This window comes from Trichosurus vulpecula, chromosome 1, assembly GCF_011100635.1.
Source record: "Trichosurus vulpecula isolate mTriVul1 chromosome 1, mTriVul1.pri, whole genome shotgun sequence".
In the NCBI taxonomy this organism is placed as follows: Eukaryota; Metazoa; Chordata; class Mammalia; order Diprotodontia; family Phalangeridae; genus Trichosurus; species Trichosurus vulpecula.
Window position 1 is genome coordinate 62830181 of NC_050573.1, and position 12695 is coordinate 62842875.

General features: G+C 43.5%; 1 protein-coding gene across 1 annotated transcript in view; it reads right to left on the bottom strand.

Annotated features, from left to right (window-relative positions):
• Positions 1 to 5379: 5379 nt before the first annotated feature.
• SIN3B (SIN3 transcription regulator family member B) overlaps positions 5380 to 12695 on the bottom strand; it is a 65181-nt gene continuing 57865 nt past the window's right edge. The window contains exons 16-19 of the mRNA XM_036736586.1: positions 12176 to 12268; positions 10645 to 10739; positions 8908 to 9112; positions 5380 to 8767 (exon numbers count right to left, since the gene is read on the bottom strand). Of these exons, the coding sequence (XP_036592481.1) occupies positions 8537 to 8767; positions 8908 to 9112; positions 10645 to 10739; positions 12176 to 12268 (624 nt within the window). The 3' untranslated portion in view covers positions 5380 to 8536. The remainder of the gene's footprint in view (positions 8768 to 8907; positions 9113 to 10644; positions 10740 to 12175; positions 12269 to 12695) is intronic.

A 12695-nucleotide genomic window follows, 5' to 3' on the forward strand; every position in this document is an offset into this window, starting at 1 on the left:
ACAGTCAGGAGGCGTATGAAATATGTCCAGTCTGGGCCCATCCCCAAGATGGAAACCCCTCAGAAGGAAATCATTAATGCAAGAAGGGGGAAGAGGGATAGGTTTAGACCTTTGGTCCTTTAGAGGACCAAAGAGAAAGGGACTGAGGAAACAGGCTAAGGATTGGATGGGATAGAGCAAAGTCAAATACAGCATTAAGAAGACCCTGGGAAAGCATGGGGGATGGTGAGGGGGTGGAGGGGGAAATGTTAGATTGGGACTGCCCAAACTTTTCTTGGCAAATTGTCTGTTCCAGGTGTGGGGTGCCTCAGCCACCAGAGACAGAGGGGCATTTCTCAATGCTCAAAGCCCACAGAGGACATAGGTAGGAAGGAGCCAAACTGGATAGGCAGAGAATTTAAAGAAGATGTATGGGATGTGTTCTATAAGACAGGAATTGTCCCTTTTACAATGCTGTAGAAACTTGCACGCAAGTTTTTTATTGCAAGGTTTTAACTTTGCCGCAGAGTGGTCTGGGTGTCACTCTCCAAGAAAGGCGACATTTTTCCTCAACTTCCAAGAAGGAAGAGTACTTTCCAACGATTATGCGAATTTTATCCGATCAAAGGTACAAGCAGTTGGAATAGACTTAGACTTGGAAAAATTGGCTTTGGTTCATTGTTAAATTTCAGTTTCCCTATCTGTGTTGTGAGGGAAAACATGTCTACTTAAATGGGGTTAATTTGATTTGAAAAAGTTTTTAACAGTAGCAAAAAGGCTTTGGATTAAGTGGAAATGTAAGAAAATGCTGACTCCACAGTGCTCGATGACTGACTTTAATAGACTTAGCTCTTCTCAGCAGCAAGGATCTAAGACAAATCCAAAGGACTCATGATGGAAAATGCTATCCACATCCAGAGAAAGAAATGTGGAGTCTGAACACAGAGTGAAGCAGACTATTTTCTTTTTTGTTTGTTTGTTTTGTTTTTCTTTCTCATGGTTACTCCCACTCATTCTAATTCTTCTGTACAACATGACTAATGTGAAAATATGTTTAATAGGGATGTATACGTAGAGCCTATATCAGACTGCATGCTATCTTGGGGAGGGGGGAGGTGGAGAAAATTTAAAACTTATGGAAGTGAATGTTGCAAACTAAAAATAAATTAAACCTTAAAAAAGAAAATTTAAAAAGAAAATGCTGACAGTTTCAGTGAGAAGGAAAAAAGCCTTCATGGAACGCCTGCAGGGTTGAAGCAGAAGAGGGGATGAAAATGGAATGAGTCAGCAAGCATTTATATCAAGTGCTTACTATGTGCCAGCCAATGTGCTAAGCACTGCAAGTATGAGCATATATTTAAATAGTGAGTTCATTAGTCCTATTGAATTATTTTGGTAATTAAGAAACTGATTTAGTGATTATAAAGTTCCAGAGGATTTTTTTCTTATATAGGTTAAATTTCAGCCTTAAGAATTTAATTGTGGAGGACATGAATTTTATTTTCTCTTCATATAATAAATCAAGATGTATCTAAATCCTGCTTTCAGATAGGAAGATGGCTTAGCAAACATTATCATGCTTCCTAAAGGTTTACTACATTTTTCAGACTTTGCTTTCTTAATTGTAATTCTTTCAAGTTATGATAGTTAAATGTGAAGTTTATAAGGTGGAAACTTGGTTTGATGATTCTAATGGCATCTCATTATTTGGGATTAAAATTGATCATGAATAACAGTTTGGATGGACCGTCATTAGACAGGTAGACTGCCCACTAAAAAGGTGGTCACATAACATTTAAGATTATTCTTAGACACATATTAAATATGTGGTTGGTTGCTGTGATTGGTGTATCTATCATGGGACTAGCAAATTAGGTGACACAAGTATCTAGATCTAGATGCCCATCTACAATGCAATGAAATTCACTGAAATGGAGAACCCTGATGTCACCCCTGGAAGTAACACAGGGAGAGTAGGGTACCTACTGACAATCGACGGACTCTTCCATCAACATGCTGGTTTTGGCCAATCCATAGATAGGAGTGCAAATCGTTAAGAAGACAGATGTGAGAATTGACATTTTAAAAATGTGTACACATGAAGCAACTAATTGTTCAGTCTCTGGGGTCTCTGAAAGTTAACACTTTCATCATGTTAGTACAACTTGATATCGGATTTCAGATATGGGAAATTACCCACTGACTGAAGAGATTCACCAGTACTTAAGCAATAATAACTGTATCTCCCTCCCTCTGCCAACACTACCTAGGATTACTGAGTTCAGCAGTCTATCACTGCTACCAGGAGTTGCTTCCCATCTAGTATGCAAGGAATGGACAGAGTTTACTTGGGGCCAGTCTTAAGGTCTGTCCTTCAGATGCACTACCATCCAGTCAGTGAGAAAGGTGAATTGTAACCTAAGAACTGAACAGTACAAGGAGAATGCATTTTGGAACTAGATAAAACCAGCATATGGAGAGGTGGCATGTTCTGTTCGTGTAGCATACAAGTACTTGGACTGGGAGGCAGTTATGCATTATAGACTCAGGTATGTCCTCTTTTTCAGATGAGAGAAGGGATCTACATGGTCCATGTATCACCCAAGGATAGGGGCCTGGGATGGGCACCTTGTTTTGCAAAATTGAAAGGGGATCTCCATACTCCTTGTCGTCTCTCCTAGATAGTTGAGCTTAGGCACCAGGTCACAAAGATGGAAATTTCTTTGCTCATGGAGTGTATTGAACATGGACTGACTCACCTCACTGAGTAGCCTCAGTGGAAGGAGTTTTGTGGCTTGCTCCACATTTCAATAAAAAGAAAACTCCTGTGCAAGCAGACCCCAGCCCTGAATGCCAATCAAGTTAACAAGGGCAGCAGGACCCCATTGTAAACCTAGGGAAAACGACTGCTTGCACAATCTGACTTTTGTCCGCCAATGAGGACCAAGGCTGGGCCACTGCACTGACAAGTTGTCCATCCGAGATAGCACTGAATAAACCAAGTTTATTTCCCTAACAAATGCTTGGCACAGCCTGTACAATCTGGTCTACCGACAAATTTGGCCATGCCCAAAAAGCCCCAGGGCTCCAAACATTTATCCAGCACGGGCCCTTTTACACATCCTCTTGATATGGCATTTCCACATCAGAAATTATGAATGTGTTTGCTGACAACCTAAGTCTTCTTCCCATCAGTGGCCAAAGGATGGCTGCCTGTCCAGCCAGAGAACTTCATCCTATACCCAGCCACCTGCTTTTCCCAACAGCTTTTACAGAGCCTACATGACCATCATGATGGCTCCAATGTTATACATGGTTTCACGTAGTATCCATTCTGTAGACTACGTATCAGATAAAGATGAATGTTGTCGTTTAGTTGTTTCAGTCACGTCCGACTCTTCGTGACCCAATTTGAGATTTTCTTGGCAAAAAAAAAAAAACTGGAATGGTTTGACCTTTCCTTCTTCAGCGCATTTTACAGATGAGCAACTGAGGCAAACGGAGTTAAGAGTCTTGCCCAAGGTCAGATAGCTAGTAAAGCGTCTAAGGCCAGATTTGAACTCGAGAAGAGTCTTCCTGACTCCAGGCCTAGCACTTTATCACTACACCACCTAGTGGCCTGAAGATGTATTGCAAAGAGCCAAATTTAGGCTTAACTGTCAAACCTGCTAACAACGAGAGCTGCCCCAAAGTGGAATGGGCTGCCTGCTTCTCGCTGGAAGACATTAAAGGTAGAAGACCATCTGTTGGAAATGCGGAAGAAGAGGTTCTTGTTCAGGTACAGGATGGACTAGGTAACCTTGACCCTTGTTCAGAGATTATAGGCCCTATTTGAGGGAATGCCCCTAACTTCCTTCAGCAAGATTAGTTTACTGAATTCGAAGGACTTTGAGAATGGGTAGAGGATGTGTAGGGGAGGATATGAGTTGGACAATTTGGGTTTGAATCTTGGCTTGGCTGGGTACCAACTTGGGCCAGTCATCTGACCTAAGATAGAGCTTCCCTTCTCCTTCTCCCTAAACCTGTGCTTCTTTAGTTCTGGCCCTGGCTTCTACAGTGTCCACTTCTCTCTCATTACTCTCGAGTCACTGTGGGTTGTAATTAAAGTTGAAAGTAGATCAACTACCTGATAAAAGATATAGATAATAGAATAGGTAACTATTCATTAGTTGCCCAGGCACAAGGCTGAGGACTCAGCAGGGAGAGGAAGCAGACAGCCATTGCTCACAAGGAGCTGAGGATCTAGCAGACTAGTGGACTATTGCAGGAGTAGGGAAATAATACTCTCTTAAGTACAATACAAAATAAAAGGTGAATGAGGCATAAACATGGTGCTATGGAGGTTCTGAGGAAGAACCTTTTCCAGCTGGGTTCTAATCGAGCAAGGCTTCATGGAGGTGGCCTCTGACTTAGGCCTTGAAGAGAGGTAGAACTTCAAAAAATGGGGGAATTCTGGGGTAAGGAAGGTATAAAGGCAGGAAAGCAAGGATACCTCCGAAGGACAGGGAACTTTCCTGTTTGGCTGGAGCTAAGAGTCCACCGTTAATGGAAGATAAGGCTGAAAAGTGAGGATGGAACTAGATTGTCGAGGGGCCTAGCTGCCAGTGTGTGGAGATGCAGACTTTTAAGTAGTGGGGAACCAGTGATAGTGTGAAGAGCCACTGATAGTGATAGAAGAGGGACAGACATGATTCAGTCTGCCCATTAGGAAGATAAATCATGTTCAGGAGAAAAAAAATAACAGCAACAGGATATTTTAAGTCCACAGATCAGAAAATGGATAAAAAAGGGGACACAGAAGCAACATACATATACACACACACACATATGTATGTGTATATACACATATGTATAATTTAACAAACTATACTTTTTAATTTTACATGTGATTCTTATTTTATTTGATCTTTACTTAGAGGTTGGTTTAGTAAAATTTTTTTAACTATTTAAAGATAGTTTCAGAGAGACTGAAGGATGTAAGCAAAGTAACTAGGCTACTACAGTAGTCCAGGCCAGATATTATGAGGGTCAGAACTAGGGTTAGGTTTGCCTTGGATAAGTGCAAGACAAAAGCAGAGTGAGAAGAAGCAAGACCCAGCAAATCACTGCATATGGAGCTATATTTGGAGCTTGGATGAACTGGGGAGGTGGAGCTCCCACAAGAGAAATAGAATAGTCAGGAAAGAGGAAGATGGGTTTACACGGGAAGATGAGTACAGCTCTAGACATGCTGAGATTGAGGTGCTGGTGGATAACCCTGGTGGGACTGTTGGAAATAAGAAAAAGTGACCTGTGCAGAAGTCACCAGTAAGCCATGGCAATGAATGAGACTGCCAGAGTATAAAGAGAAAAGCAAAAAGGAAGAACTCTGAGGGATGTACTAATTTTAAGAAAAATAAGAGGAGGAGGAGATAGGCCAAGGGAGCCTCAGAAGTAGCAGTCAGGAGAAAGTGTCACGGGGGGAGAAAGAGAAGGTATCAAGGGAAAAGGGTGGCTAACAGAGTCCAAACTGACATAGATGCCCAAGTTAAGACTGAGAAAAGGCTGCAAGGTATGTGAGGGACTTTGGGATTCCCAGGCTACGATGAATCTCTTCAGACCTAAGAGGGAGTTGTTTATATCTATTACTTCTTGCCCCACCTGATATCCTGATCTTACCTTAAAAAGGTCAACCCACATCCCTAAGCCACATGTGTAGCCCTGAAAATAAATGTGAAGAAATCAAATTTACAAAGCATTTGATGGATTGTATTGATGTTGTGATTAAAAGTATCATTAAGTCCTTTGAAAACAGGTGTCACAAACAGAATAAATAATATAAATTTGTCAGTTCTATTCAGTACAATCAATAAGATATCACTGAAAAAATAATATCGTAGTACATCTTCGGTAACACTGATTGAAATTCGGACTGTCCTTGATTCAGCAGGACTCCTAATTTTTCCCCTAAATACAGTTCACAGGACATAGGATATTAGAGCTTGAAGGAAACTTTGGAAACAGAATACAAGTCCAGGAAGTCGGAGTTCAAAGGACCTTGGAACATGAAACATCAGAGGGAAATGAACCCAGAACCCAGAATATCAAAAGCTCAAGGGAGTCTAGCGATCACTTTGTCCAATCAATTAATCTGACAGAGCAGAAGACTGAGGTCCAGACAGAAACAAGGGCTAGAATTAAGAGCACAAGTCTCCTGACTCCCAAGCCCCTCCTCGACCCCCCAGCTGACGCCTCCATCACCCTGGGCAGCTCCAGCTGAAGAGGACCAACTGCCTCAGCCCTACCTCCTGAGCAGATCCAGGCACCAGGAGCAACAGAAACCACTTCCATGGCACTAAATTTACTTACGGAAAACAACTGATAGAGCATCTGACCTTTCATCCATGTTTTATTTTTTACTTTAATGTGCAAATAAATATAAAAGGAAACTACATTCAAAACAGCTGAAAGGAAGCACAAGGCCCAAAGCAAAGATGCAAGCAGAGAGAGGGTACAGAGGCCACAGGAGGACCATGCCTGCCTTCGGGCTCACTCCCTGGGCCTCTCTGTTTCTGGTGGCCATGACTTTCAGAGAAGCACCTGGAAGCAGGTGCTTGGAAGGGCTGATGGCCACTGAGTGGCCTAGGGAACATCTTGAGTACAGATTATAAATTAAGTTTCTTAGAAAAGAAGGATGCCTCCAAAGACATGAAGTTTACTTACAAAGAAGTGGCAGAAGACTAGGCAGTGTGCGTGGATGCAGCGGCCTCCATGGCACTAGGGGCCTAGAATTAAAGGCATCTGAAGCCAAGAGTTGCAACCTAGAATATCTCTAACCAACACTTATCTGTATTTGAAAATCCTAATAAAGTTTGGCACAATTGGTTGTCTCTGCAACAGGAGGCACAGAGAACTGAAGAACAAGACTGAGGTGCATTTGTGAACTGACACAGAAGTGCTGGTCCCCTCCACGACCAGCACCAGCTGATTATTTTCTGTTCATGACTCAGACAAGCCCAGGTCTTGCCAAGATGTAGGCATCATCTGAGAAATTAGACTCCAGTCCATCCTTTCACTGGTAGGCATTTGAATCCTGCTGCCAAAGCACAAGGACCAGCCTTGCTTCTCTGTCACTGCATTCTTCTCAGAGCAGAGAGGAGAAGCCTGGTGACAGACCAGACCAGGGACTTCAGCTGATGTGGCTGCGTCTCACAGACTACTGTCACACGGCCCTGGAGTGAGGGCCAATGGACATAGAAGGAAAAAATGCAGCATCCGTCCTCCAGGGAGGATTCTTGTCCTGATTTTTGTAGAAGTTACAACCATAAAATAACAGCACAAAATAATAAATAGACATTTCTATAGCTTTGCTTATGTACACAACTGCATTCCCAGAAGAGCCTCCCCAACACTGTGGAGGAGGGACAGGTGTCCCACGCCTCTTGTATTCCGACTTTCCTCCCTTCTAAGGGCTTTAAACTTAGCTTTTAATGACAGCATGTTGGTCAAGAGGCCTGGCCTCTTTACCTTCCAGGGCCAATATAGGCATCTGCCACTTGGTCCTGCAAGATGGTAACAAATGGGGCTCCAAGAGTTTCATCTGTAGCTCATCCTTGATCCCGCAGGATATCAGTTTAACTGAAAGGCACTTGTCTCACTTTCCAAGTGATCGAATGCCTCTGGGGATCAGACAGTGGCCAGATGGAGCCTTGTAAAAACCAATGGGCCAAACCAAACTTCAGAGTCTCTTCTGGGCAATACTTCTGTGACTGCAATCCCCTGGGGAATAAACAATGGGGATCCATCCAAGATGGCACTAAATAGATCAAGTGCAGGTCCTTCTACACAGAAAGGGTTTCTCATCCACTGACCCCGAGGGTCTCTAATCAACGCTTGGCAAGGCCAGTACCATTTAGTCTATCAACAAATTTGGCCATCTCCAAGGTGCGTGTTCCATAAAGTTCCAGGTCTCCAAAGGTTCAGCCATTACAGGCCCTTTCTTAGACATTTTCTTGAGATTTGGTGTCTCCAATACTGAAGTAAGAACTGTAAATGTGTTTATCGACAACCTAAGTCTTGTTCCTTCCCATGAGTGACCAGGGGATGGGTGCTTGTCCAGCCAGAGATCCTAAATGGGGATGCTATGCAGGTTTGGCACAGGACACAACCTGACAGGTAGTTTAGAAGAAGGAAAGTAGCAGCCAAGGGAAGTCCCCATGGATACCATATAGCTAGTCAGGCCCAACCAGAAGGAGACACTGATCCAATCTTATCCTCTTTCTGGCACCCAATGGGTCAGACCAGCTTCAAAGCTGTACAATGTCTCCTCATGTCAGTTTTGGATGGATCTGAGACTTAAGAACTGAATCTCAGAGAAATCTCTGATCTGACCGTTTTAGATCCAGTCGTGAGAATATAGGGTGACACTGCAAGGAGACAATTATGTTCCATATGAAAATACATAATAACCAATCTTGAGTAAAATACCATTATGATAAATATCATTAATACACACATTGCATTCCCATCACTCTTTTCAAGAGTCCAAGTGTAGGTGACATCTTCCCTTCCAGAGCAGTCAGGGAGAAGCAGGGCGGCGGCTGTACTGCACCCGGTACCGAGTCACAGGGAGGCCGTGGATGGTCACCGTCTCACAGGTTGTCTTACATGGCACCATGTCTTCATCCTCTTCTCCCATCAACCAGTCCTGTACCAGTTCTGCAGCCTCTGAGGTGACATTGTCCTCCAGCCAGCGGCTGTGCCACTCTTCAAACTGCTGGTGGTGTTTCAACAGGACAACTGGCTGTACCTGAGGGGACAAACAAGGACAGAGAGCCTGCAATCAGTAAAAGCAGGCCCTGCAGGGGAGGAAGAGGGAAGGGGGAGAGAGCTCTTGACCAAAGGGGAGGCATAGGAAGGGGACAGGGGAATCCTGGGGCATGACCACACCTGCTGAGCCCGGCAGAGCGTCCCTCGGCGGTACATGTAGTCCTCTGAATTCATGATGAACACCATCTTGTGGGTGGTGAGCTTGAAGCGGCAGTCAACATTGCAGGCGCTCTCCACACCAACAAGTCTCTTCCAGGAACTCTTCACCTCGCTGCGGAGGGCTCGGACCTGCTTGCTTTGCCACTGGCGGAACTTCTTGAGGTTTCTAGGGTAACAAGCAAGCCAGTGAGGATCCAGATATAAAGAGAGAAACCATAAAAGGTAGACTTGGGACCTAGAGAGAGGGAAGGGAGCTGACACTCAGGTAATTCACCCCCAGAGGATGGCTACTCTCTTGCTAACTTCTGGCCTGATTACTGAGAACAGTCACATGTTAATTCCCTCTGATATTTCCTTCCTGTATGAGATTCAATCAAGTTTCTTAGAACTGACAAGATGTAGGCGTCTTCCCAACCCTCTTAGTTCTACTAGATTCTGTGCTACCATTATGTCCCTTGGGGTTACTTGAAGAAGCACCAAAATCTAGCCATGAAAGTTGTCAGAACAGCAGCATTCTAGAGGTAGGAGACCTCAGGGTCAAAGAGTCCAAGCCTTCTCCTCAGCAGAAATGCCCTCTATGACAGCACCAGTGTTTTAAGAGCTCCAGTGACCGGGAGCTCAGTAACTTCTAGGCACACCATTCTTGTTAGATAACTCTTTTTTAAGAGTTCTCTATCAAGGCAAAATAAACCTCGATCTCATTATCCTCTGGGTCCACACTAAAGAAGTCTAATCCCTCTTTACATGACAGTGCTTCAGATATTTGGAGACAATGATCAAGTGTCCTGCTGAAGTCTTTTCTTCTTCAAGTTAAACAAACATCTCTAGTACTTTAAGCCAAGACAAAGTTTCAAGTCTCCCCTGTTTCCTGGTTGCCCTTCTCTGGGAAAAAATTCCAGCTTGTCAATTTCTGAAAACGTTCCTGTTTGAGCCTATCGCCTTACTAACCCAGATGAGTGTGGAGAGGGGATGATGGGTCCAGACTGACACCACACTAACTAGAAAAGTGTGTGTGGAGTATGGGGGGAGATGACAAGGAGTCACTATAAAAACCTGAAATTTTGGCAGGATGGGTTGAGTTACACAATGTTTCATGCCATTAACATATCCCATAAATCTTGCCACACTGATCCACTACTGACCTACTATCCTCAATCTCTCCTAAATGTGTTTTCCCTGCCTCCATCAGCCCTCTGAATTTTTTACACCTTGAAAAAACCTTGGTCTCAAATAGCCTGCACTTTTAAATGTGATCAACTCCAGATGCAGACCTTATCCACTCTCACCCAAAAAGGATACTGAACTCTCTCAGGGCTAGTGCTTACCTAATTGCTGGCCCAGGCTGATCCTGACACAATATCCAGAAGGAACACAATGCAGCCTCCATATGCAGTCTGATCAGGGAAAAGAGTAGGGGGGCTACAATCTCCCTTGTTCTGAATGTTTTCCTTCTCTTCATTAATGCTGGAATTGCTTTAACATTTTTAGGTACCCCATCACACTGTGGACTCCAATTAAAATTTGTGGTCCTGGACTAAGATCCCATGGCTTCATCATAGTAGATAAGCTAAGCAGGTGACTCCCAGAAGAAAAACTAGTTCAAAGTCCTCCCCATTTCCCATAGTCACAAAGAAACAGCCAAGCTGGTAACTCGGGGTGATTAAGAATGGGCCAGAAGTGAATGGTGACTGTCCTCACCTTTGCAGAAAAACAGGTTTCAGAAGGAAGCCATCGTTTGGGGGATTTGGTGCTCCCTCTGTGCCCACATACTGCTCCATGTAATTGGCTAAGTGCTGTAACAAAAAGAGAGACTCTCAAGATGCATTTCCTCTCCTCTTTTAATGACTAATCACAAAGCCAGACTAAACCACATTATGTATCTTCTTTATTTGAAGTGCACATTGTAATCTATATCATTTGTGACAACATCCAGCAAAAAGCAAACAACCACTCTGTCCAACACGAAGGGAGAATAGATGAATAAATCATGATATATTAATGTAATGGTGCCACAAAAATCCATAAAAAGAAATAGAGATGTAAGGCAAGTGATGCAAAGTAGGATCAGCAAAATATAAAAACAACATATAAAATGACTACAATGACGTATGAAAACCAAAAACAAAGGCAACAGGGCTTTACAAACAAGAATTTGTAAGGGGGATACTAAGCAAACAAATCTTTTCTGTTTTTATTCTGTTAAATGCCTAGTGTGATTTTTTTCATATCAATTAAGATGCAGAAAGTATATATTTTCAGATTTTATTGGGCTATCTACTCCACATTCAGTTTGTTATGATTAAGTTCATAATTAATTTTTAAAAGATTCAAAGGGCTCAGTGAATTTGCCAGACACATTAAAGAGGGAGGAGTCTCTCCCACCCAGCAATCTAATGCTTACCAGTCTTTCTTCGGATAAGTGAAGGAAGGAAGATAAGCCTAAATCCCCAGGCTTTGTTGGGGCCATTGGTGCAGCCAGTACAAATGGAGTGTAAGTAAAGCCGGATATAATCTACATAGTGCTACCCCAATCAGTGTTGTGGCACAAGTACCCTGTTAATATGGCAAACCCTACCTGAAAGCCCTGAAACTCCCCTGCCTGCCCACTAGGCTGACACACATTTATGAAATGTAGACTGTGTTGGTCAGAAGATAGGCTGTATTTTTTTAAATGAGATTTCTCAGCAAGAATAAAACAGGTTTAGGTGTCCACTAATTATAGACTATGCTTTATAAAAGTCAGATGTGAGAAAAAAAGAATGACCACATTCAGATCGACACAGGATACTTTGAATCTTATAGCTTTAACCCCCTGCCGTCCTAAAGTCATTTCACATTTGCTGAGATGGGAATATAAAAAGAACAGTGAGTTCAGGACCTGGGCTTTCATTCATCACCCTTTCCCGCTGAAAGTAAGCACAATGTCCCAGTGCAGAAGCAATGGCATCGGACTGGTGTCCCCACAAACCTCTAAAGATCTTTGAAGGAACTGGAGCCAGCTGAACTTTAGCAGGTTCCTACTCTTACCCTGAGGCCAATCTAATGGAGCGAGCATAGCCCTGCTTGGGCATCAAGGTGAGGAGCTAACTGGAACACCAAGGGGGCTGCCTTCTGGCCAGTCCAGTCAGGCCCTCTCTTGTAGTGGCTTCTTGCACATGGCTCTCAGCCACACCTTCCCCAGATGGCCCTCACCTGACCTGGATGGAGTCCACAGGGCTGAGGCCTTTACCTGGACTTCCACAGGATCTTCTGTCTGGGCCTCTTCTGTGTCCAGCAACTCAATGGTCATTATCACCTGCCCTTTCCGCTGAAGAAACATCACCTAGAAGAGTGTAATACAAACATACCTTACTTCCTAAGGATGGTGAGCAAGAAAATACTTTGCCCATAAGCCGACCCAGGGAGCTACACAGTCTCACAACACTCCTGACTCACCATGAGAATGAAGACTTTTCCAACATGGTTCCTAAACTCTGAGACTAGTTAGGAATCTGAAGCACAAAAGTGTTTGGAAACATAAAATGCCAGGTTGGAAGAGAGCTTAGAGGTCATTTAGTCCAACCTATACCAAAGCAAGAGGCCCCTCAACACCACGAGTGGCACAGGCATCACCAACATCGTGCCTTCAACAATGCACAGCACAATACTTCACGAGGAGTCCAGAGTCCAAGGATGGACAGCCAGAATCATGAACCAACAACTACCTTCCTCTCTTTTAAAATAAACTGTCTCAAGTCCTTCCATTTTTA